Source organism: Stegastes partitus, unplaced genomic scaffold (assembly GCF_000690725.1).
Source record: "Stegastes partitus isolate 25-593 unplaced genomic scaffold, Stegastes_partitus-1.0.2 Scaffold77, whole genome shotgun sequence".
NCBI lineage: Eukaryota > Metazoa > Chordata > Actinopteri > Pomacentridae > Stegastes > Stegastes partitus.
In genome coordinates this window covers 84,039-107,986 of record NW_007577808.1, presented here as the reverse complement: position 1 = coordinate 107,986, position 23,948 = coordinate 84,039, and the positions used below count along the sequence as shown (strand labels likewise).

The following is a 23,948-nucleotide window of genomic DNA, read 5'->3' as shown; positions in this document are numbered from 1 at the left end:
TGTTTGTGTTTGGTTGATGTGATTGCTCATTTGGGCTGAACTCTGGTCACAACACGGTAAATTATTAAAGGCCATCAGTAAGACACAGTTTCAAACACAAGGTGGCTCTATCATCATGACTGCTCAGTGCTTATTCCTAAAATGAACTGTACTACAGTGTATTATGGTTTTCATTTAGGGCATGTCAGAGTGTACAATGCAGGGTATTTTTCTCTCATAATTTCCATAGAACATTCTTAAAAGAAACATCTGTTTATGTCTGACGCCTGGACCAAAGGCACTAAAGATTTCACTTCACTCATGAAGTAAAAAAAGTAAAAAAGACAAAGTTAATTTCACATTGTGGCCAATGTACATATATGCACAGATTTTTATCTGCGTTTGTGCACGAACATTTTTTATCTGCAGGGCTGTCGTGATCTTTTTTCCTCCCTCTCTTTTTATTAGCAATCAGCAGAGCGCTGTGTCAGCACACTGCTCGACCTCATCCAGACCAAGGTCAATTATGTGGTGCAGGAAGCCATTGTGGTCATCAAGGACATCTTCCGCAAGTACCCCAACAAGTAGGTGTCCTCAGGCAGCAGCGATGTCATTTGCATTTTGTTCAGTCTTCACTGTCTAGATTCAGTGTTTAAAGACTGCAGAATGTTCATGTCTGTTTTAATTATCTAAAATCTAATTTGGAATTAGATTTTGCTGAGAGGGTCCTGTTTGATGGATGGATGGATGGATGGATGGATGGATGGATGGATGGATGGATGGATGGATGGATAACTTTATTGATCCCCTAAGAGAAATCGCATGGTTTCAGATTGTGAAAAAATAAAATAATTTTTAAAAATATTGAGAAGAACATAAGATAGAACTCTGACAGTGCAAATTAAAGTTGAGTGTAAAAAATGAAGTTGAACGTGCAAAGCCTCTCAAAAGATAAGTCTCCTCTCCCTGCACAGAGGGGAGTCATTGTTCAGCATTACTGCAGCAGGAATGACTTTCTGTAGCGGTCAACTTTAGTACTTCCTTACACATACAGTTTTGCATAAGAGACACCCTTTACTTATTTTCTCTTGAAAAATTTTACAAGAAAAGTTTTTGTAGGCAGCACTTAACACTCTGTCTTGATGGCACCTGGTCAAAGGTGAGGGTGATTTGGCTGTAGTGTGACTCCTGCTGTGGATCCAACAGACAGGATTCGTGTGTCAGACAGAAACTTCCTCCACACAGCAGTCGACCATCATCCTGGAGTCGTGAGCCTCCAAGGGAGCAGCTTTGCAAAGCTTCCAACTCAGCATGCCTCATGCCTTGAGCTATATGATGCACTGCCCAGTCAAGCCTTTTTTAAATTAATTATACATCTCTGTCTTGGCATATCTTGTAATAAAAGCATTATGTAAATGGAATAAGTTATTACCAAGCATTTTATGTTGATCTGAAATTCATCAACCATCCCAGAAAACATCGTGGCTGGGCATTTAGCATGCTAAACACCCAAAGACCAAACCAGAGCTAAAAGTGGGGTGAATAATGGATTTACATTTGTCAGGCTGCCAGAAAACACAACTCCAGAGTAATGCTAATGTTGTTCTGTGTCTGCTCACCATCAAAGTAGGCAGTTGTTTGCTGGCTTGTTTTATAAGCCAGACATGTGGTGGTTGTTCCATTGTCAGCTTATATTGCTGTTGTTTTTTCTGTTGCGTTTTGCCAAGCATAGATAACAGCCGTTTTAAGTAAATTACAGGGGTTTGCGGTACGTGATTGTTTCATTTCTTTGTCTCTCCTAAAACATTGGCAACATTTGAGTGCATATAATATTGTTCTGTGTCACTTGTTTTTAGATACGAGAGTGTGATTGCCACTCTGTGTGAAAACCTGGACTCTCTGGACGAGCCAGAGGCTCGCGCTGCCATGATCTGGATTGTGGGAGAATATGCTGAGCGCATCGACAATGCTGATGAGCTGCTGGAGAGCTTTTTGGAGGGTTTCCACGACGAAAGTACTCAGGTGTGTTTAGCAGTGTTTGGGGAGGTTGTTATTTCAAAATGTCAATATTTAATGGTAGTCGCACCAATAATTTGCTGTCAGTGCTGCCTGAGAGAGGCACGCTGTGTAGTAGGAAGTAATTAAAGCCGCTGGTTAGCTGCTGCAAAGCACTGAAAAAGGAGGTGACATATATTACAGAGAACTGGTCTTATTTAACTAACAATGATTTTTAAATGAGAAAAATTATGGAATCAGAGGAGTACAATGTTTTATTTTATTATTTTCTTTTACTGTGACTAACTATGTTGAATGGGAGGACATTGCAGTGACTGGATCACTTTTCATATCTGGCTCAGGGACACATTTTGTAGAAAAGCCAACCTTCACTCTGAAGAGCTTTGCTCTGCTGCTCACAGTGAGATTACCCCAAGCTGTGCTTGGTTAGATGACTGCTCCCAAGTAATTGAACAGTTCCCATATTATTGCCCTGGAAATACTTGTGGGTAGTGTGTTGTGTAGTGTGTTGTGCACTCTGCATGAAATATTCCCTTTTGTGTTGTTGTTTGGAAACTGCAGATCAGACTGTTAATTGGAATATTTACTATAAGCAACGTGTGGCATACCTGGGAAACCTAAGACCTGGGACTGAAAAGGAGCTGAAACCTTGTTTATTTACTGTGTTCATTGGGGTTCAGTGCAGTTCTTCATTAAACGATCATCATTAAGATAAACCTTTCCACTGTATGATAGTTTTTGGCCCAACTGTACTTGGACTAGACGCACTTTCAAAGTCAACCTGCAGTTCTAATGTACTCTGTGTTCACTTCGTCCTCCAGGTGCAGCTGCAGCTACTGACAGCAATCGTCAAATTGTTCCTGAAAAAGCCCACAGAGACACAGGAGCTGGTGCAGCAGGTGTTGAGCCTAGCCACACAGGTGAGGAGAAAAACACAGGCTGTTGAGCTCACGCTTTTAATTTGTCTTGCCATTATCTCTGCCTACAGGTATGTGACTGTTCTTTCTGCGCTGAACCTGTTACTCATGCCTTCCTCTTTTTCGTTTGGTATTTGTCCTCATTCGATGGCTCTTTTCGTATTTGTATCTTATTTCAAGGATTTTTTTTCACTATTTAATAATTCTCGTGATACTATATTATTGTAATAACATCACGAATCTGAGCCTTGACCTTCCTTTAGTAATGGCTGCAATGATTTGAGGTTACTGCAGTGTTATATTCATTTTGGTTAAATGCCTTTTAGTAGAAGATAGATTTAAGTTATGTGGAAAAAGCTAGCATTGCAGTATTTAATACAATTTTGTCCTCATTGTGTAGATCCACTCATTTGTAGTTTTATCTTGAGAAGGACACAAAAACTAGCTGCATTATGTCTTCTCATTGCATGTGTTTGTTTTAAAGGCTTAAATAAAACTGTGCTTGTATTTCTAATGTTCCGTCCAGATAGGTAGGGGAACATCTCTCGAGCACATCCTCAGCAAAAACAGATGTGGTGCTACATGAGTTGGTATAGATATATTTACAGTGCTCTGCTGCAGTCTGCAGTATTTTTGCAAACAAACATATCGTTCCTGCACAAGGCAGGAGAGAAAATGTGCCTCGTAACTTAAAAGAACCTTATAACAGGATATATTATTTATTCTCTAAACTTACTTTGAAGCCTATATGATTTTGTTGAAACCCTGGGAACTCTCTACTTTTTTTTGCACTAATAAAAATGTACAGTGTCAGGTTGCCTCATACATTATCCAAATTCTAGCGGTACCCCGGGGCTGACTCAGTTTTTGATATCTTTGAATCGCTGCTCGGTCTCTCCTATCGGGGCCAAGGCGGAAGGAGTCGAGCATAAAGTATTTATTAAACATACTCCATAAATAATAATCCTCATGCCTCCAACTCTTTCTGCAGGACTCTGATAACCCAGACCTCAGGGACAGAGGCTACATCTACTGGCGTCTGCTCTCCACAGACCCCGTGGCTGCCAAGGAGGTGGTTCTGGCTGAGAAGCCCCTGATCTCAGAGGAGACAGATTTGATTGAGCCCACACTGCTGGAGGAGCTTATCTGCCACATTGGTACTCTGGCCTCTGTCTACCACAAGCCTCCCAGTGCCTTTGTCGAGGGCAGCCGCGGTGTTCAGCACAAGAGACTCCCCGGCAGTGCTGGATCGTGAGTCATGCACTTTATTTATTTATTTTCCTTAAACACTGCAGGCAGAGGGGTTTGTTTACTTAAGTGGACCTGGCTTCTTGACTCCGCTATTATGTTTTCCTTCAAATCTGCTGAGTAACACCTCCCAGCAGTGTCAGGCAATGCAGCTGCTCTTCTTTGTTCCCGACTCCCTTCCAGATATTACTCACCACATTCACATCCAGCGAACATCGGCTCTAATGGACTAAATGGAGTTATATCAGCAGCTTGCTGACAAATTTGGCTCACAGTGATTTGAAAATGGTTTCATTTTGCAAAATGGTAATTAATAATTACATAAACCTTAAATGAAAATGTCTTTTGCCTTCTTTTCTTGTTTCTACTAGTGGGGAGAGCGTTGAGAGCCCCGACACTGGTTCTGCTGCTGGAGTTGCTGATGCGCCCCCCGCTGTCATCCCATCCCAGGGAGACCTCCTCGGAGATCTTCTCAATCTGGACCTGGCACCTCCTACCGCCACCACCGGACCACCTCCACCAGCCACCTCTGGCATGCAGATGGGCGCGATGGACCTCCTCGGAGGAGGGTTGGACAGCTTGGTACGTCTTCTACGCAACATATTTTCAGTTTCTGAAAGGCTGCTGATTTCATTTGTAGGTGTAATAATAATAATGGGACCAATTATTGGTAATGTATCTTTGTATTCTGCCTTCTCTTCTACCTGTTGGTGCCTTTTCTTTTTTCTTTTGACCCTTGTATGCTTTCCTTTCTTCGTTCAATGCTGCACCTGCAGATGGGGGATGAGTCTGAGCCGGTAACTACACAGAGGGAGAGGGCAACATTTGTAAACCACATCGGGCCGATTACAGAATAATTAGTCACTGCTGTTTTTGTTGTTTTTGTGCATCAGTCTGACATTTTCATCCATTGTTTCTCATCTTTTACTGTCCTGATATGTACCTTTAAGAATGCTGTCAATTGCTTGAGTCCACCTCTTATCTCTGGGCTCTGCGATGTGTTTCATCTTTCAATCAGCCGCCCATCCCCCTGCGGACGGACACTCCTCAGTCTCCTCAGTCACCTCAGCTCTCACATCAGTCCCCATCGCCCCCAGATTACAGCCCCACTGAGGTTGGTCCAGGGGGGGCCACGCTGGACCAGTAAAGGCCAGCACCAGCCTAGAAACCCCCCCTCTCCCCCCACCTTGTCCCCTGTTGTACCACCGTGTCCTCTGAATAGTCCTCCCCAGCAGTGATCTGTGCCTGCTTGCACTTTGTATGACACTGTTTTTATGTTCTTGGTGAGATTTTAGTAAATCACGCCACGTCTTTTTTTGTCAAAGTTTTTCCTTTCGATACACCGTAGTGTACCTTCGTCACTGTGTGGAGTCAACGGTTTTGTTCACTGTAACCTGTCTCACCAGCAGAACACGCACATTTATTGAGCAGCACTTGAACAAAACCTATTGGATTTCAGTAGACACTTAACCGGACTTGTGTGGACAGTAAAAGGTCACTTAGATTAAAAGAGGAACTCTCCTGTACTGGTGTCTCCTTCTTGTCGCTGCTTATTAATAGTGTATTCCCCCTAGCTGTCATTATTCACAGAGAGACTTTTTTTTTTTTTTAGATCCTCACACCCCTTCATCCATCCTCCTCGCATCTCCAGAAACATTATTGAATATTGCAGTAACAGATAACATGCATTTCTTGTGTTTCTTCCCCCGTGTTCAGCTCGGCGGAGACCTTGGAGGAAGTCCTGCTGTAAGTCATTTTGTTTGAGTTTTAGTTGGGCTTTGATCGCTCAGTGTGAGATTGAATGTTTTAGGGTAACGTGTTGCTTTGTGATGCACAGATGGGGGCTGGTTTCGGAGCTCCTCCTGCAGCGATGCCAGCCTCTTTCAATGCTCCTGTTAGCGGCGGTCTGGATGACTTGTTTGATCTGGGAGGAGGAGTTGGAATGCCTATGGGAGCCTACAGCGCCCCAAAATCAGTGAGTCTTAATAAGCTGGGATGAGACGTGCAAAGCATTACGTAACACCAGCAGTGGGATTAATTGTAAAATAACTCATCTTGTCTCTGTTCAGATTTGGCTTCCGGCAATGAAGGCAAAGGGTCTTGAGATAACGGGCACTTTTGCCCGCCGTGCTGGGGTCATCCAAATGGAGATGACCCTCACTAATAAAGCTATGAGCGTCATGACTGATTTTGCCATCCAGTTTAACAGAAACAGGTAAGACCACTTACAAAGCAATGCACGGTCAAAATTCTGTATCCAGACACATTTAGTGACTCTTTTTCTTTTTTCTGCTGCGTCCCTTTTCAGCTTTGGACTTGCTCCAGCTGGACCACTCCAGGTTCTAACTCCTGTCAGCCCGAACCAGAGTATTGAAGTGGCCCTTCCCCTCAACACTGTGGGACCTGTCATGAAGATGGAGCCTCTCAATAACCTGCAGGTAACACCTTCACAATATTCATTTCCTCTAATTTTTTTGTTTTTAACAGCATTGATTATATTTTTCATGCCCTTAATCTGGACTGAAGTTTTGAGGATTGCATAGTGATGTGAACTGTAATTTAAACCCAGCTATCAGGCATGACTGTGTGTTGACACTTCTGGTAATTAAATGGAAACATTACTTGTCTCAGTCTCTTAAATTCTAGAACACTGTTGGCAGTATTTTAACTTCACAGTCATTTAACTTTATGTATCTCTAATTGTGTGTCTTGAGACAGCGTCCTGAAAACATGACCATGTGTCTCAGCCGATTAGTAATGCATCCTCGCTGTTATTCAGCTATACTGTTGAATTGCCACGCTGAGAATAAAACAGGATTAAAACATAAAACAGACTTCAGAGCCATTGTGATAGGTTGTAAATATAAAAAAAAAAAAGAGGCAGAGGCTGGCTTGTTTTTGATCAGGGTGGTGCTTTTAACTAGGCAGACTGGTGGATGGATGCTGTGTGCAGCTGGAGAGAGAAGATAAGAGTATCAGGGGGGTGATGGAGGTGGGGATGGTCATTAGTGGTCTCACAACACATGGCTCCTTTGTTTCTCCTGGCCTCAATAGCCCTGCTAACCTTTCTACTTAGCTACCTCAAGGCCCTACTTTGATGAATACTACTGTCGGTTTTGACATGTTCCCAGATATGGTTTTTTGAGCGGTATTGAGGTTTTTTGGGTGGTGATGGAAGATAATGTCCTGAATAAATTTCAGGACACGCTCTTCCATCACGACAAATGTAAGGGACCAGTTGTTCTTTTGTTGTTGTTTTTTTTACACCTGCACTTTGCGACAGCCACTCTTTGATCACAAATCAACACATTTAAACACATTGAAGTACCTTGGGTTTCATGGTTGTTTTGCTGTGTTTAGAGTGCGACAGAAGTTGAATTTAAAATAATCAAAATGGATTGCTGGTCACAGAATTGAACTTGCACAGTATGTCCTGTCAGCTGTAAAGAAATTGCAGAAAGAAGTAGTCGCATTCAGTGTTTCCTGAACTGGTGAAGAAATACTTTAGTTCTCCTGCACAAAACGGAGAAATGTAAAGTAAACTTCTGATCTGATCAATCTGTAATTCACTTATTGTTGTCTGCTAAGCTGAAGTAGACAAATCATTTTGCCTCTTTGTCAGTTTGGTTACGAGTCTGACAAATCTAAATTGGAAATCAGGCAAATATTCCAAAATCATAAGCTGTAACAAAATATTTTTTTTACATTTTTGCTTAGAATTTATTTCTGGGATCATTTTTTGTTACTTTTTATTGTTTGACTGATTGATTAAATAAAGCTCATAGTCTAAGACAATAATGCCTCCTGACAAAATGGAGACACTTCCTCATCTACAGCCTGCTATTCCAACGAGCAGCGACACTGGGGAGGACAGAAATATCCTTTTGTGCAGGGGAGGGACCGTGCAGAGTTGGAAACTAGTGGTCTGATAGATTAACTCATCAAAGCACACTGGACTTGTAATAATATGTCAAAAATTCTATCTGACAGTTGTGTTTTTTTTTGCTGGATTTGGTGTCAGAACCCCTCGCCTTTGCCAACTAACCCCCATAATAGAGCTGCCCTTATCAAACATTGAAAAATAAGCTTTGTGTAGTTTATGCTGTCCTCAATTGCACCCAGGAATAAGATGCCCTCATGAATTATTCACGAGTCATTTTCTGCCATCCTCTGGCTGAACTCACTGTCCTTCTCCGAGCACTTCATTGTTGGGCAGTCTGATCGGTATCGCTGCGTGCTGCATGCTACTTCAGGTGCTCGCTTTATACCTCAGCTGCTCAAGTGTGCCAGTGTACTTGTGCTTAAGCCTACTGGGCCTTTAGGCTGTAAACTGCCTGAGGAACTTAAGCAAACAAATGTATTCTTTCTTTTATAAATAGAGACTTTGTCAGGTATAACTTATAATTTTCCTATTTTTTTCTGTCTTGCTTTGCGTTTTATCTCTTTATTTTTGATATTTTATTTTTAACTACCATCTGCTATTCTCGTCTCCATCTGTTCTCATCTTTATTTATATCTTCCTGTGAAACACCTTCAAAAGCCTTTTTGTAGATGGATAGTTTATTTTGGCGTTTAGCTTCCTGCTTCTTGCTGTGAGATGCAACATGAATACAGAAGCAAGACGTGCATACATACGACAGCAATCAAATTTAATCAATTTAACCCTTTCGACACTAAGTAACTTTGGATTTAATTACTAGGAATATGAAATCCAACTTTATTTATATAGCACCTTTCATACATGGAGCAATGCAGAGGCTCGCAGAAAACGCTACCAATTGGGGCTGTCCACACCGGGAGGAGATGCAGACCATGACCCCCCCATGATATATATGCCTATATGTCAGGGTCCTCACTAGGATTCCTTTACGGCGTACCGGGGGATAGACGGGATCAAAGCGGCAGACCAGTATAGAGGGCTATAGTGTTGAAAGGGTTAAGGTTCATTTTTAGAGCTGGTCATATGGATTTCTCATGTGAAAGGTCAAAATTCCTTGAGTTTCGTGTCCCTCCATTGAAGCACACATTCAGATGATTTGATCTGTTCAAGTAAATCAACTTGCTGCTGTTTTTCACATGCTAAATAAATATGGCTGCCCCTCGAGTTGTCAGCAGAACCTCGATTCATAAGTAGAATTGTGATAGTTGGAAACATGGCATCAGAACTAAGTGAAAGTGCTAGAAGTCAAATTGTTATTCTGAGCAAATCGGGGGTTTCTCAGGGGGCAGTGCACGGCACTCTGAAACACTTTGTGGAAACTGGCTCAGATGTATCCAGAGCACGGTCAGGCAGACCAAAAGTGACCATACCATCAGAAGATCAATGCATCAAGCTCTGCTCACTGACAGACAGAGAAGTAACTTCATCACAGAAACAGAATGTGATAAATGAAGAATTCAAGACTCCAATCAGCAAAACTATTGTCAGAAGAAGACTGTTTAGTGCTCTCAGAGGAGCAGCATCTCTAAACTCTCTCAGGAGGGGAAACAAGGTCTAAAGTGGGCTGAGACATATCAGCATTTCACAGTAGATGGTGGTACTTATTGATGAGTCCAAGCTTGAGGTTTTTAGCAGTTAAATAATGGTTTATGTATGGAGATGGACAGGAGAAAGATACCGCAGTGTATCAAAAACACAATGAATCATAGTTGTGGGAATAGTCAAGTCTGGAGGTGTTTAGCCTATTCTGGAGTTGGACTCCTACACCAAAGTGACTCCACACTGGCCAAGAAGAAGTAGCACTGCATTCTGCAAAGACATGTTGCAGTGCTTTGGTTTGGATTTTTGTGGAGAAGGATTCATGCTGCTGCAGGATAATGAGCCCAAACACACCACAATGCTTCGGAAAACTACCCAAAGACTGTTGACTTTCATGCACTTTATCCATAATCGCCTAATCTGAACCCCACTCAACATTTATGGGGACATGTAGCGACTGAGAAAGACATGCAGTCTTGACCTGACAAGAATCTCTTTGGGTCACTGTCGGAGCATGTTGACATACTGTGGGTTTGTCATGTTTTACACAAACTTGTGGAGTCCATGTCTGTGCAGCTCGACTGGATGTGTGCGTGCATGTATACATATAAGGCAGATATTGTGAAATTCATGGCCATTTTTCAGGAGATTCATTTTTTTCACTCCAGTTATGAAGCTGATATGATCATTTGTAGCAAATAGAAGTAAAGGTCTCTGAAATTTCGAGCCACTATATTATTACTTATTTGTGTGTTTGTGCGAGAGTAACATTCCCAAATGACTCGAGCTCTTTTTTTTTCCCCGACAAACCGCGCGCATAAACCTGCAATGCCCATCCTTGAAGGGCACTCGAAAAGTAATTGCTCATCTATTGCTTCTTGTCTCTCCTCCTGTTACCCTCCTCTGCCCCCTTCCCGGGTGTAATCACTCTCGCAGGTGGCTGTTAAGAACAACATTGACGTCTTCTACTTCAGCAGCCAGTACCCCATCAGCATGTTGTTTGTGGAGGATGGGAAGATGGGTGAGTGTTACTCTGTTAAATCCCTTCACCCAGAAGGCTCGAAGCCTCGCTTGACGTCACACACATACATCAATCTTTCAGCGAGGGATCATTATTGTGACTGTGTGAAGCAGTGTGTGACGTACATCGACGTGATCGTCCACCTGCTCGAACTGATGCACGTCTCAAGGTCGCACGTTTGCTCCTAGATTGTACACTAGTGCCTTTATGGCCCTTTTTTTTCGTTTTGTTTTTGTGCTCCTGTTTGATTTATTCTTTAAAAAATGTGTTGGCATTTGTCCCTGTGGAGCTTTTTTGATGCGGCCAGCAGCAGGACTGCTGCCAGAGGCTGCGAGCTAATGCTCCGGAGCCTAAGCCACAGCAGGAAACCATGTGTCTACAGTGGAAGCGAACTACTCACACACACTACTTGGACATTTTATTCACTGCAGTGTGTACATTTCTGCTTACCACAAATGCTGCTGCGCTTTCAGGCTTGTGCATTTCAGTGTGCGCTCTGTGCTCGGACTTACTCGGTGATTACGTCTTTTTCTTCCACAGAACGACAAGTTTTCCTCGCCACTTGGAAAGACATTCCTAATGACAATGAGTCCCAGTTTCAGATCAAAGACTGCCATCTCAGCTCAGGTAAGACGGATGAAAGGAGAACAGAGAATGCACGAGCAGTAAAAGACATCAAATTTCCCCATGGGGACTATAAAGTATATCTGTCTATATCGCTGTGCTGACATATCCTGCAGCTTCTTTATACGTGACAGTAGCCAGACAGAGCAGTGGAGAGCTCGAAATCAGATTTGCGCTAATGAACGAAATTGTATTTGATGAAAACTCATCAGCTTGCAGTCCCTATTTACGTGTGATAATTTAGTTTTACACAAGTGTGAGAGCAGCTGAACAGGAGAAGAATTCCTAATGACAGCTTAATGGAGATTTCCCCCCACAGATTAAATTTGTTCTTCATGAACAAAGAGAGAGGATTTCACATCCTGCTGGGGCACAACAGCAAGACCGAGGCTGAGGAGAAAAGTTAATTCCGAATTAGCGACTGTATCTTTGTTGCACAGACAGCCTGGAGTGAAATTTTAGAGCATGATGAGGGTGAAAGAGATGCTTCATGGTCTGGTACATGTAATGAGTGTCTCAGTAGACAGCCATGGACCATGACAGGAGTCAGTGAGCGACTCTCCATATTCAATAACAGCTGAACTAAAGCTGAGCAGCGTAATTGTAGTCAAACAGTGAAAATGTTCCGGTATTGTTGTGACGTTTGATTGTGTTTCCTCAACAGACGCAGCCTCCAACAAACTGCAGGGTAGCAACATCTTCACCATAGCCAAGCGTACAGTGGACGGTCAGGACATGCTGTATCAGTCCATGAAGCTCACCAATGGCATCTGGGTGCTGGCTGAGCTGAGGGTGCAGGCAGGAAACCCAAATTACACAGTGAGTACTTGTATCTGCATCAGATCACTGCCAACAGTTCACTACAAAAACACATTTTAGGCACCTTTTAGTCTGTCAAGGTAGAGAGATTTGACATGACAGCCTCCAGTAACTTGCATATACAGTCGTGGCTTGATAATCCGACCCTTCATCCGAAAACCTTGCTATCAGGTTTTTAGGAAAAACGAACGAAGCCCGTAAAAAATAGTCTTAACATATCGACAGCCTTGGATTCCGACTCCGACATGACATTTTATGTCACACATAAGGATAACGGCGTATTATCTGACTTAACAATCCGACAGATTGGCTACGTTCAGACTGCAGGACTTAATGCTCAATTCAGATTTTTTTGTGAGTTTGTTCACATTTCCAGTTAAATGCGACTTGAATGTGATCTTCTGTATGAACTTCATACGACCCAAAAGTGTCCCACATGCGCAGAAGAGGACACAACGATGTCACACGCAGCAAGTGTGCTCAGTGTTTACGGAAGTAAACATGGGTGGTAACGGTGGAGCATATCTGCCACTCCCCTGCTGCCACCAATGGTGGAAACAGAAATGAGACCGCTAACTAAACTGGCATCAGCAGCCAAGTACTGCCTGTACCTTTTGGCCACTTCCACCCCAGGGGTATGCTCCGACAGCCAGAATGTGCACAAGCGCACTGGTCAATTAGGCATGAAATCCAGCGATGCGTAATGTTCTAACAATACACTAGGTATTATAACAACTATAAACACTAACAACAAATCACCCTTCAAGCATCAAGCCCTCCTTGTATCTCGACCTCCGTCTTGACAATCCAACAGCCTTGCTATCCGACATAAAAGAAGGTTTTACATTTAGTGTCGGATTATAAAGTCGCAACTGTATATATCATTTGACAGCGTTTTTATATCTGCCACTTAATGAAGAACAACTTTTTCTGTGCTGGAGAAGTAAAATGTTTTTTTTAACCTGTCCTGGTGTGACTTGCACAAATTAATCAGTTTTTAGAAATGCTTTACTGGAATTGGAGTAACAGTTTTAAGAATTATGATTAATATATCCTGAATTGAGTGAGAAGGTAATCCGTGGGATGGTTTCCATTTCATCAGGATTTTTGCATTAGTGTATTAAGGCTTTATCCAATGTTTAGCTTCCTATCGGTTTTTGTTTTTTTCTTTTGACACGTGTGCGACTGAAACAAGTGGATCTTTCAGTTTTAAAAGCGTGGATGATATTACAAGATTTAGTGCAGGAAATGAAATGCAGTAAATTAAAATCAAATGCCATCGACTCACCGAGGACGTCTACATGTTTGATCGTTAATGGTCTCATTAGATGTGTTTCCGTAACAGGTTTTTATGCACATTTTGAAGTGTCACGTTACAAAAGTTAATGGAAATAGCAGCATTTGAAAAATCTTCTTCAACTTTACTGAAAAGTTCTGAGGAGGTTTTTGACCTTTAAAAAACCAGAGTTAATACATATACGGGGTGATGGGAACACTTTCTCTTTCCTGAATAAGTTCTGATTTAGTGAACCTTTAACTCCCATAGTCCCAGTCTCTGGACCGCATGAAACACTTAAAATACCAGCTGACATTAAAGAATCATTACAACTCGCCCAGTTGAAAGCGATTCCTGAAGGATTCTTGCTGGTTGTCTCTGATAGATTGCCAAAGTTTTTTGGTTTTAACTTCTTCTCCAGTATTTCTTTACAGCTATGTATAACACAGCCTGTATCACCACCTTCTGATGACACCCCACAACCTCGTTTAGTTGCTTAATGAGGCCTAATTTCATGTCCAAAGTTTGCTTGTCAATTACATGGAAACCCAGCTACTGGTCGAAATTTCCATCAAGCGTGTAGAAAAAGTTCCAACTTCTGTCCTGCATCTCCAGCACAAACTACAGCCCTGCTCATTAAATGGAGTCAGCAGGATGGAGTTAACAAATTCTGTCACCCTGCACGTCACAGATACGACTCAAATGACATATCTGATGCGAACAAGCAGAGACGCGACGGAGATTGATGCTCGTTAACGAGTGCTGAGTGTGCTGAAGGGGCGAGGCTGACGATCGGAGCGTGGCACGAGTATCGGTGACTCATCAGTGTGTGCGCATCATGTATGCGTCTGCGCGCACATGTGTTTGTTTGCACGGTCCGTCGTGGCGTTGCGTGTCCCTGCTTCGTCAGCGTGCCACAGTCTCGGCTTCTTGATGGATTGTGTTTGGCTTAGAAATTCTGCATGACTAGTCCAGAACGTTGACCTTGGCGTGACTCTCCTCCCTGCTCATCACTCAGTCTGCTTTTCAGAACATGTTTTATTTATAAGGTGGCATTTACTGTCTTTTTGCTTTTTTTTTTTTTTTCCTCCTGTCTAGACCGCTCAGTGTGTCCATCACCCAGCTCATGTTGATTAAATCTTCAGAATTTGAATTGGTTCACACCTTCCACAGTTTACTCACTTCAGTCATCATGTAGCCTGATGTGATGTAGGAGAAAATGAAGTAGGGAGGTTTTTACTTTTTGCTGGTTTTTACTTTCCTGGAGACAGATAGTTGATATTTAGGTAGTTAGCTCCCTCTCACTTCTACTGCCCTCGTTCCCCCCGACATGCTGTAATAGGGTTGTTTGTTTCCCATTTAAAGTGCCAGAGCTGTGTTTAGGATACATTCACTGATATCGCCATAAAAACTGTACTAGAACATAATCACATACTTTACCTTTACGGATTATTCAGAGCATGTCTTGTCCATTTTATTCCTGCTGAAGACAATGTGCCTCTTTCCTTTTCTCTATCGTGATTTGTTGCATTTTTATTTCCCACTGCCTCCATTTGTGGCGTAACATCATTAATTCAGCAGGTTGTTCTCTTGCACCTTCAGCTGTTTCTGTTTTGGTTCTCCTTCTGTGTTTTTTCCAGTTCGTTTCTAAGTCCAAATTGCTGATCAGTGTGGCTGGAAAGGCTTCCCTACTTATTACAGATGGATCACAAACTGTTTGGTGGAGAGTGGCGTACACTTTCAAGTTCGCCGTGCTGCGTGTTCCTGTGTGTATTCGGATGCTCGTCCCTCTGAGTTGCTGCCTGCTGCACGCTCCCTGCGCTCTCTTGGCACAGAACATTAAAGCCAAGCTGCCAAAGCCTTTTGTCGGCGGCTATTTTTAGAGCTGATGAAGTAAAACCCTGCCGCTGCGTGTTTTTCTGGGCTTTATTGCTCCTCTGAAGACGAGGCATGAAAACATTTGTAATTCATTGCCCGTGTGTGGAGACGTACAGTAACATGTTTGATTTTTATTTTTTTTTGCTGCCGCAGTTTCGAGGCTTGAATGTAGCCTGGCCTATTTTTCTGATATTTTAAAACTTTGATTGGCTTCAGCTCTCCCATGATGCCTCACTACTTATATTAGAGTATTATAGCTGTGTCCCAATTCCACACTCCGTCCTGCTTCGAGCTGGCTCTGGCTCTGCAGTTCGTTAACAATGAACAAGTGATTAAACTCAGTGTATTTGAAGATGTTCGCGTGCATAATAGGTTTGCTTCATTTTGAGTATGCAACTAATAGGACAGCGTTATCACACAAAGCAACGTGTGATGGAAATTAAGCAACACATCGTTGAAGAACTACACTATTCTGGTAAATGATAAGTGGACAATATTAAGAAAACTAAAAATTACACTTTGCATTCTCTTTCAACCTGCATTTGAAGGCAATGAAATGCAGTTGTGAATGCATCAATGACCTTTTTACATGATTGTGGGTCATGATTCGGCCCAGTTGGGTATTGTAGGCTCAACATTTACACTTTCAACCATTTGCATGTTGTTGTTGCTGCAATCCGCCGCCTGCTGCAGCCAGTAACAGCTCTGAGAGCAGCGAGAGCGAGCCAGAACAGTGAAGTGGCAGCCTGGACATCTGTAAAAATGAGCTGAAACTCGCCGTAAATTCTCTTCAGCTTCATCACCGTCGAGCCCTATTACATCGTTTTCACATTACCGTTTGATTTCTCGCTATTATAAAAATATCCATTATGTCTGCTGGGAGTCTGCAAATTGTAAGTCGTCTGCAGCTCCCACATTTCATCTGGCTGAGCTCCATCTGAGCTCATGTATACTTGATAATATTTATAGTGGAGAATTGGGGCGCTACTCATCTTCCTGACATGAAGCATGGTGTTCTCATCTGCCATCTCCTGTCCCCATGGCAACGATGTGACCGGCGACGTTGGCTGGTTTTCCTTTACTCGCTACTTCAGCTGGTAATTCTGAGGGTTTTTGGTAAAAGTGAGTTTCATCACAGAGACGGTTACCGCGTCGTTCCCCTGAACACCAAACTTGTGCGTCATTCGTCTAAACAAGCACAGAATTAGTGTTCTCTAACAAGTCTCCAAGATGTTTGTCTCGTCTTCTGATGTTTCGCGTTGCGTCTTTCCCCTTGATGTCTTTGTGGGGAGGATAACAAATCACCGTTAAGAACTGCTGTCAGACTTTATTGGGTTTTATGTTTATTTGTAACATTATGATGAAGCACCTTTTTGTCACAGTTTAAACTGAATTACCCAAAAACAGACATGTCAGTTTATTTACTCTGTAGAAATGTTTTTTATGGGTTTTTCAGAACATTATTCACAATATTCTTCACACCAATAAAAGGTGAATATACCATGATCGTACATATTACTCAACCATAGTTAGCACGCACAAAGAGATAAATCTAAATAGGATCTAAATCATTAAAATTAATTCTCATTTTTAAACAACTATCCCCAATAAAAAAGAGTGAGTTTATCAAATGTTATGATTTAGATGCTGTGGAAGCAGGAAGTATTTAGGCCTCTTTCACATTTTGCATATTTTTAGATTCACTTTCAAATAGATTGAATTAAAAGTGAAAACATCCATCCATTATCTATACACCGCTTAATCCTCAGTCGGGTCGTGGGGGGCTGGAGTCTATCCCAGCTGACTTAGGGTGAAGGCAGGAGACACCCTGGACAGGTCACCAGTCTATCACAGGGCTACACTTAGAGACAGACAACCAAGCACACTCACATTCACACCTACAGACAATTTAGAATCACCAATTAACCTCAACATGTTTTTGGACTGTGTGGGAGGAAGCCGGAGAACCCGGAGAGAACCCGCGCTGCACGGGGAGAACATGCAAACTCCACACAGAAAGATCCCAGATGTCCTCACAGGGACATGAACCGGTGACCTTCTTGCTGTGAGGCAATGGTGCTAACCACCGAGCCACCTTGCAGCCCAAGTGAAAACATGTTTTTAGAATTTAAAAAAAAAGTCAGATGCCAAAAGCTGTTGCTGAGGGTCTGAAAACTACATATTGTGCAAAGAAACACTACCTGGAAAATTAAGCAAATATATGAATGTCACTGTATTGGATAACAAAATGTCAAAGTAAACGCTGTTTTAGTAAACAAAGAACACAAGTGTAATATTTCACAAAATATGTTTGGTGGGGTTTCTGTGATTAAACAGCTGTGCCAGTATTTCAGTATTTAGTTTCCCATCCTTGCTTGACAACATCTGGACATAGAATCACTGAGTTTCTCTAACAGCTGTGGTGAAAGTTTCTTCCTTGTTTCAGGCTTTCAGCTCATTCACACTAGAGCCTCAACAAGCTGACACTGTTTCTCCAGGGCCTCCTGTAGATCCTCCATGTGAATTAGGTCAGGGCTCTGGGAGGGCCAATCTAAGACGCAGATTTCTCTCCCGGGCAAAATAATCTTCCAGCAAGCGGCTGGTAGTTTGCTTCGTTATCCTGCCGGAAGATCCACTTCTGTCACTTGAATAATTTAGTTTAATTGATTGCTTTAAGTTTGCATCCATAATTACTCTGTACGCTTCAGAGTTCACGATTCCATTAATGAAGACAACAGCCTCAGACTTTGACGTTACCATCTCCGTGCCACATGTTTCGTCTGGTTGGGATTCCTCCTCTGGTTTCCTCCACACAAACTCTCTACTATCAGATCTTTGCAGATTGTATTTGGGCTCAGAGGAAAGTTACACTGCAGATCTCTGGTAAAGCTGTTGTCTCTGTGTGCCTGTTTCCTTCCATATTTAATCTTCCCTGCCTTCCTTATTGTTTGATCTTAGAAATGGTCTCCACCGTATCGCCCTCTTCCTGTTCCTTACCTGTTGATCCTGTTATAAACTAAGCTGCGCCTCGTAATTCTCGCTGATCTCTGCGGCGAACCTCGCTGCTGTTCATCGCCTGTTTTTCTTGATTTTATTCACAATTATGCAGATGCCCAATCTGCTGCTGTTCTGCCTTCTGTTCTCAGTGACAGTCATCCACTTTTGATCTTTTTTGACAATATTCCCAGCTGTGGAGGATTGAAGACCCTCAGATCACAGCGGCTGCATAAAGTCAGCTGCCCTGAAGTTCTCACAGCAGCGTCACCACAGGCACAGTTCGTTATGTGAACGTTGATGAACGATGTCCCATTAAGTCTGACGATAAAAACCCTTCTGTTGCCATTTAAAAGAATGTGTTTGTGCTTTCTCAAGTAAAAACAAGATTCTTTTCTTGTAGCAGAACATATTTGTGCTAAATTTATTACACGCATCAAATGCTGGTTTATCTACCACGGCCACTGTATCACTTTATCAAACTACCATCATGTGTCGACTCTTTGCTTTGCCTTATTGCAATGCTGCAAACGGATGTTCCCACTGAAACAGATTGCTGCAGTGCTCTCAGGCTGGTTAACTGCTAAAAAAAATATTCAAGAGACCTTTTAATAAACATCTTGATACTTCAGTTTGTCTTGGAATGGAGGTTTAAGAATTACTAGACCAAGCTCCTCATGTTTTTGGTTGTCCGTCTCATTCTTGAGGGATTTTATTTGAATTTAGCACAAATATTCACTTGAACTCATAAGAATTTGATAGTCAAAGGTCAGAGAACGTGTTTTAGACCAAAGCAAGATGAATTCATGCTAATTAGGACAAATTTTCACACAAATATCTGGCAAAATAAAATGATAAATGGTGACTTTTGACATCCCAAAGCTCAGCTTCACTGTCGTCTCACTGACCACATGTAGACTGTGAGTATAAACCCACCATCGTTTCATACGAATTTCTCCCCTCTTAAGCTTTCTCTGTGTTCCCCTTTTCAACATTCCCCTCACGACAGGAAACAACAACCGTCTCCACACATCTCTTCATGTAGGTTAAATCACAACAGCCACCCTAGTATATCTCTTGACAGCACAGCTTCGCTTTTCATAAACATGAATGGAAATTAGTCATAAATATCATAGAGAAGCACTCTGTATCCAGGCATCAGCCTTTATTCAGTCTTACATTTAGCGAGGCTAGCTTTGCTGAGACATCATAATGTTCTACGCTGGCTGTTAATCAGGAACAAAGTGGAGAGATTATGACCGTGTTTCAAACTTGGTCAGTTACTGAAATGGTGGCAGTAATTCTGGGTGATTGTACAGACCTTCTGCTGGGTTAAAAATGTGTGTGTGAAGCATCCACATTGTAGAATTTGAAACTTCTTTCCTACAGATTTGTCTTCTATCACAATGAAGTGCTCACTGCAGATTGTCTAGACTGATAAAGTGCAACTTGACTGCTTGGTGGAAGCATATAACCATGAGGGGGTAATTCTAGTCTGTCTGTTATTTCCCCGCCTCTGGACCCTGATATAATATTACTATTTTAGCTGCAAGCCCTGCGCTGAACACACAGATGCTGCAGTTTGAAGGCTCGACACAGCGGCTGGAGCTGCTGCATTTCTTCACATCTTTACCCCGTGCTGTTAGGAGCGCTGCTGCCTGAATGTTGCTAGCAGCAGCATGCATTAATAAAGAGCCTTGAGTGCACCAGCGCAGCACTGAAGGAGCTGTGCAGTATTAAACTGCAGCTCTGTGGTACCCGCCGCTCCACACTCCTTCACCTTTGTTTGATGTTGTTGTTCACTGAGTCACGGTGGGGCCTGGACTTAAAAACTTCTCTTCAGTCGCTCGTCAAATTTCTGGTGAATAAACTGTAATTATGATAATGGTGCCAGTCTCCAAGTAGAGAAAACAGTCATGTTTTAGTGCTGATACAGGAAAAAAGTAGAGAGGAAGAGAACTAAGAACAGAGCTTTGTTATTCAGGCTGATGGAGGCTTCGTGATTGTAGGAAAAAGGCAAAAAAAAATCACACATTCAAGAACAAAATCCAGTGAAACGAGCAGAGAAATAGGGGTCGTTCTGTCCCGGCTGCTTAATGGAGGACACGGAAGGAAGTAAAAGATGCATTAGTCAAACCGAGAAATGTTTTAAAATGCAGGACTTCACCTGGATCTTTTCCGCGTTGCTTCGATTTTGCGGCTCAAAAGCAGAGTCGCTGAGGGTCCTGGCTAACCGCTGGCCGACTGTGGCCCTCAGACTGTTCCAGCTCCACTCCAGTGGAACAAATGTGATTCTCAGAAATGACAGTGATTAAAGCCGAGAGAACAGCACAGTAATGATTTGTGAGCGTGCGTGTCGCTGTCAGGGTGGGAAAAAAAAAAGCAGATTGTTCTCTTTGCTTTTCCACTTTGCTGAGAGGTCGGGGTTATTAAAGGATCCGGTCGTCTCAGGAGGTAGAGCAGCTGGTTTTTACTGCGCGGCAATTAATTAGTAAAACACTTTTAAAAAATTCTGAATCTCTGGCTTTTGAAGGGTTTTCTGCAACCGTGTCCGTCCTCGTGCAGCTCTTCCAAAGGTTTGTTTTCTGTAAATGGTACGTTTGTGGATCTGAGGGAGTCACAACTGCGGTATGACCGTGGTGTGACGGAGAAGAAAAAAAACCTCCATCAAATCCTAAACCTACTCCCAGCTGAGTCTGACTTCAAAGAGTGGAGAGGATGTTTTTCTGTTGTGTGTTTATGTATCTATATTTCTGTCTGTATGTTTGTGTTTGATAAGACTGACTTCAGCAGGTTTTAATCCAACGCCTTTTTTTTTTCCCCCCCATTCCCGCCAGAAAAACAATGAAGTTTGTCTCCGTTTAAACAGACGATGAGGTCGTTCAGATTATTTACCGCGGCCTCTTTCTACGCCCATAAGCTCCAGAAACTGATGAAATATTTAGACTTTGAAGACTTTGTAGGCTGAAATGTTCAATTATTACTATTTGCGAGCTTCTCTTTGTTTTAATCTTGTCTCATTCATGCTCATTACGCAGCTCGGTGAAGACTTGAATACAAAAATAAGCAAGAAGATGTGTTTTTTTGCCTTGGGTGGTTTGCATTGTATGTCCCACACTGGGCTTTTATACGCCTGCTGGTTGTATTGATTTAACTGTCAGAGCTTTTGCTTTTTTAACAAACTATGTTACAAATCAAATCATATTCAACCCTACTTGAACTCTTCTTCTCCCTCAGATCTCTCTGAAGTGCAGAGCTCCAGAGGTTTCCCAGTGTGTGTTCCAGAGCTACGAGGCGGTGCTGAAGAACTGAACAAACGCCGGTACATCCAGCCAGCCGCTGCCCTCCAGACTCCTCCCGCTCCTTCTCAACCTGGCCCATGAACCATATCGTGCAGCGCAGGAGCCACTTCAGGCTTCATTTGACCTGGAGACTGCAGTCTGAATGTCATCCAGCCTTTTCATTAGGATGGTTGATGGTCTATTGTTTTGAATTTTGTTTGTTTTTTTTTGTTTTTCTAATTTCTCCAAGACTGAGATTCCTGGTTCGCTCTCTTGGCTGGCCTTTTCCTGCCCCCCCCCTTTGTATGCTTGTTCACACCACATGTTTCAGTTTCAGGACATTATCTGCAGCTAGATGATCTGAGCAGGTCGTCCCTGTCTGAGCCATCCTCTGACAGCCTCGTGGGGACAGGCGGCGGCTCCACGACTTCTGCCCCCGTCACTGTTTCTCTGCATGAGGCTCTTTAATCATTTTCTAGCCCCATTTCTCTGCAAATTGGAGTCTATTTTTAGCACCTGCAATCAGCAGGTGAATCATCACTTTCGGCATATTTATTTGGGGGGTAATTTCAATTAGGATGCGGCGAGGGAGGGGGATGGCTTTAACTCTCCTTGTGCTCTGCCGGTGTGAAGGGGATGACAGCTGTGTGGGCCTTAAAAGAGACGCATAGAAACGACACTATTGTCTTTGTCATTTTATAGAGGTTTTCTTTGGTATCTGTGGTTAGCAGTGGGATCAGATCTTCTAGGCAGAACATCTGATGTGTGCATGGAAACTGTGTCGGTGTGCATTTCTTTAGTTTTTACCTCAGTATCTTGACATTTTATAGACTAGCAGCGGTTGTCCACTGACCGCTCTCTTACTAAGTCATTCCATGGTTTGATTTGTGTTCATAGCCTCGTTAGCGTGCTTGTGGCAAACTGGGCGAGAGCCTCAGGTGGTGAGGGTTTTTACATTTGCTGCTTCCCCCCCCCCCACGTACGTCAGCGACAGCCTCTCGGGCTCTCTGCCACTTTGCTCTTCTTCTTCTCTCTGTATCCTCCTCGCAGCTCTCTCCAGCTCCATGGCCGCCTGAGATGAAGGCTCAGGTGAAACAAACTCGTGTCATGGGTTGTAACACCTCTGAGTAATAAGTGTGAACGTTGGTAGCTCACGGTTTCAGCTGAAACAAGGCTACAACAAACATCCAGTGTCCCCGTTTTACCCGCAGACTGCGCAGATTAATTGGATCCCTTTTCCGAGTCATTACACTGAAGCCCTTTTTATCGGCTCTACAGGACGGATGCACCGACGCTAACACCTTTCGCAGATTACAACAGACGAGGCTGTGTATTCCGAGTGTGTGTCTTTGTGTGTCGTGACAGCTGATTCATATGAAATGCTGTACCAGAAAAAAAAATAAATCAAGTGTTTAATCAGATGTTTTTGATCAACATAATTTTGTTTGTTGTGTGTACATCATTTGAAAAAGAACTATTAAAAGACTTGATAAATTCATATGTTGAGGTTTTTTTTTCTTTCTTTAGAGAATGACTAAAAAGAGAAATTGAAAGTAACATTTTCTGCTGATGCCCCAGAAGCCCAGGGCCACAAGATGTAAAACATTATCTCTGTTTTATTTGCTCGGTAAAGTCCACGTTCCCAGAAGCCCTGCGAGCCTGTGTTCACCGTCGTCACACGCTATGCTTTGTAATCATCGATGACCTTTGAGGTGTCGGGGCTCTTCTCTCGTGGGAAGCTTCAGTATTACAGCCTTTACAGCTTTGCATGTAGAGTCAGCAGGCTGTTCGATCCACGAGTGAAGTCTATTCGCTTCAGTAGCAGCTTCTCTGAAGCTGTGACAGTCTTTTTTTTTTTTTACCTGCTTTGGAAAGCTTAAGCAGGATTTCCACTGCATGACCTGATGTGGAACACAAACACCTCTTATCTCAGATGTGTTCCTCTGTGAGTTCTAAAGGTCAGCCGGGGAGGAAAGATGCAAAGTCACGCACCAGAGAAAAGTCAGTACTCCGAAGCCGTGACAAGTGTCAGACTCTCTTCTACTAATGAATGATCTATAATATCGATCCTCTGTGATGAATGCATCCCAATAGGGGGCGCCACTTCCCTGCCTATTGGTTCAGTGTGTAGAAGGGGGGACAGTCATTGACTTGCAAAACCACTAACAAAGTTAAAACTGCAGTGTTGGCTAGAAATCACTCAGCTTTAACATGGATTTTTATTCAAACTCACTTTTTTAATGCTTCACTTCAGTCCCAGCACATTTAGCTTTTATGAGCAACATTAAATAAGTGTTTTAAAACCCACTACGGTGGAAAAATACTACCAAATTTACACACATTGCATCTAGAGCACATTACCACCACATTATGAAAGATGAGCAGGTACACTGCACATGGAAACTAATGCAGAAAA

The 23,948-nt window shown here is 42.7% G+C and overlaps 1 protein-coding gene across 2 annotated transcripts in view; it reads left to right on the top strand.

The window, feature by feature from the left end:
- Positions 1-23,030, top strand: part of ap1b1 (adaptor related protein complex 1 subunit beta 1) — a 28,888-nt gene extending 5,858 nt beyond the window's left edge. Inside the window, exons 10-24 of one of the 2 annotated variants that reach the window (XM_008276553.1) lie at positions 448-563; positions 1,836-2,001; positions 2,817-2,915; positions 3,904-4,163; positions 4,532-4,742; positions 4,937-4,957; positions 5,179-5,274; positions 5,877-5,906; positions 5,998-6,135; positions 6,230-6,375; positions 6,469-6,598; positions 10,576-10,660; positions 11,201-11,287; positions 11,949-12,103; positions 21,489-23,030. In XM_008276553.1, coding sequence (XP_008274775.1) covers positions 448-563; positions 1,836-2,001; positions 2,817-2,915; positions 3,904-4,163; positions 4,532-4,742; positions 4,937-4,957; positions 5,179-5,274; positions 5,877-5,906; positions 5,998-6,135; positions 6,230-6,375; positions 6,469-6,598; positions 10,576-10,660; positions 11,201-11,287; positions 11,949-12,103; positions 21,489-21,563 — 1,815 coding nt within the window. In that variant the 3' untranslated portion in view covers positions 21,564-23,030. The remainder of the gene's footprint in view (positions 1-447; positions 564-1,835; positions 2,002-2,816; positions 2,916-3,903; positions 4,164-4,531; positions 4,743-4,936; positions 4,958-5,178; positions 5,275-5,876; positions 5,907-5,997; positions 6,136-6,229; positions 6,376-6,468; positions 6,599-10,575; positions 10,661-11,200; positions 11,288-11,948; positions 12,104-21,488) is intronic. The other variant, XM_008276552.1, reaches the window with a different exon arrangement.
- The last annotated feature ends 918 nt before the right edge of the window (positions 23,031-23,948 follow it).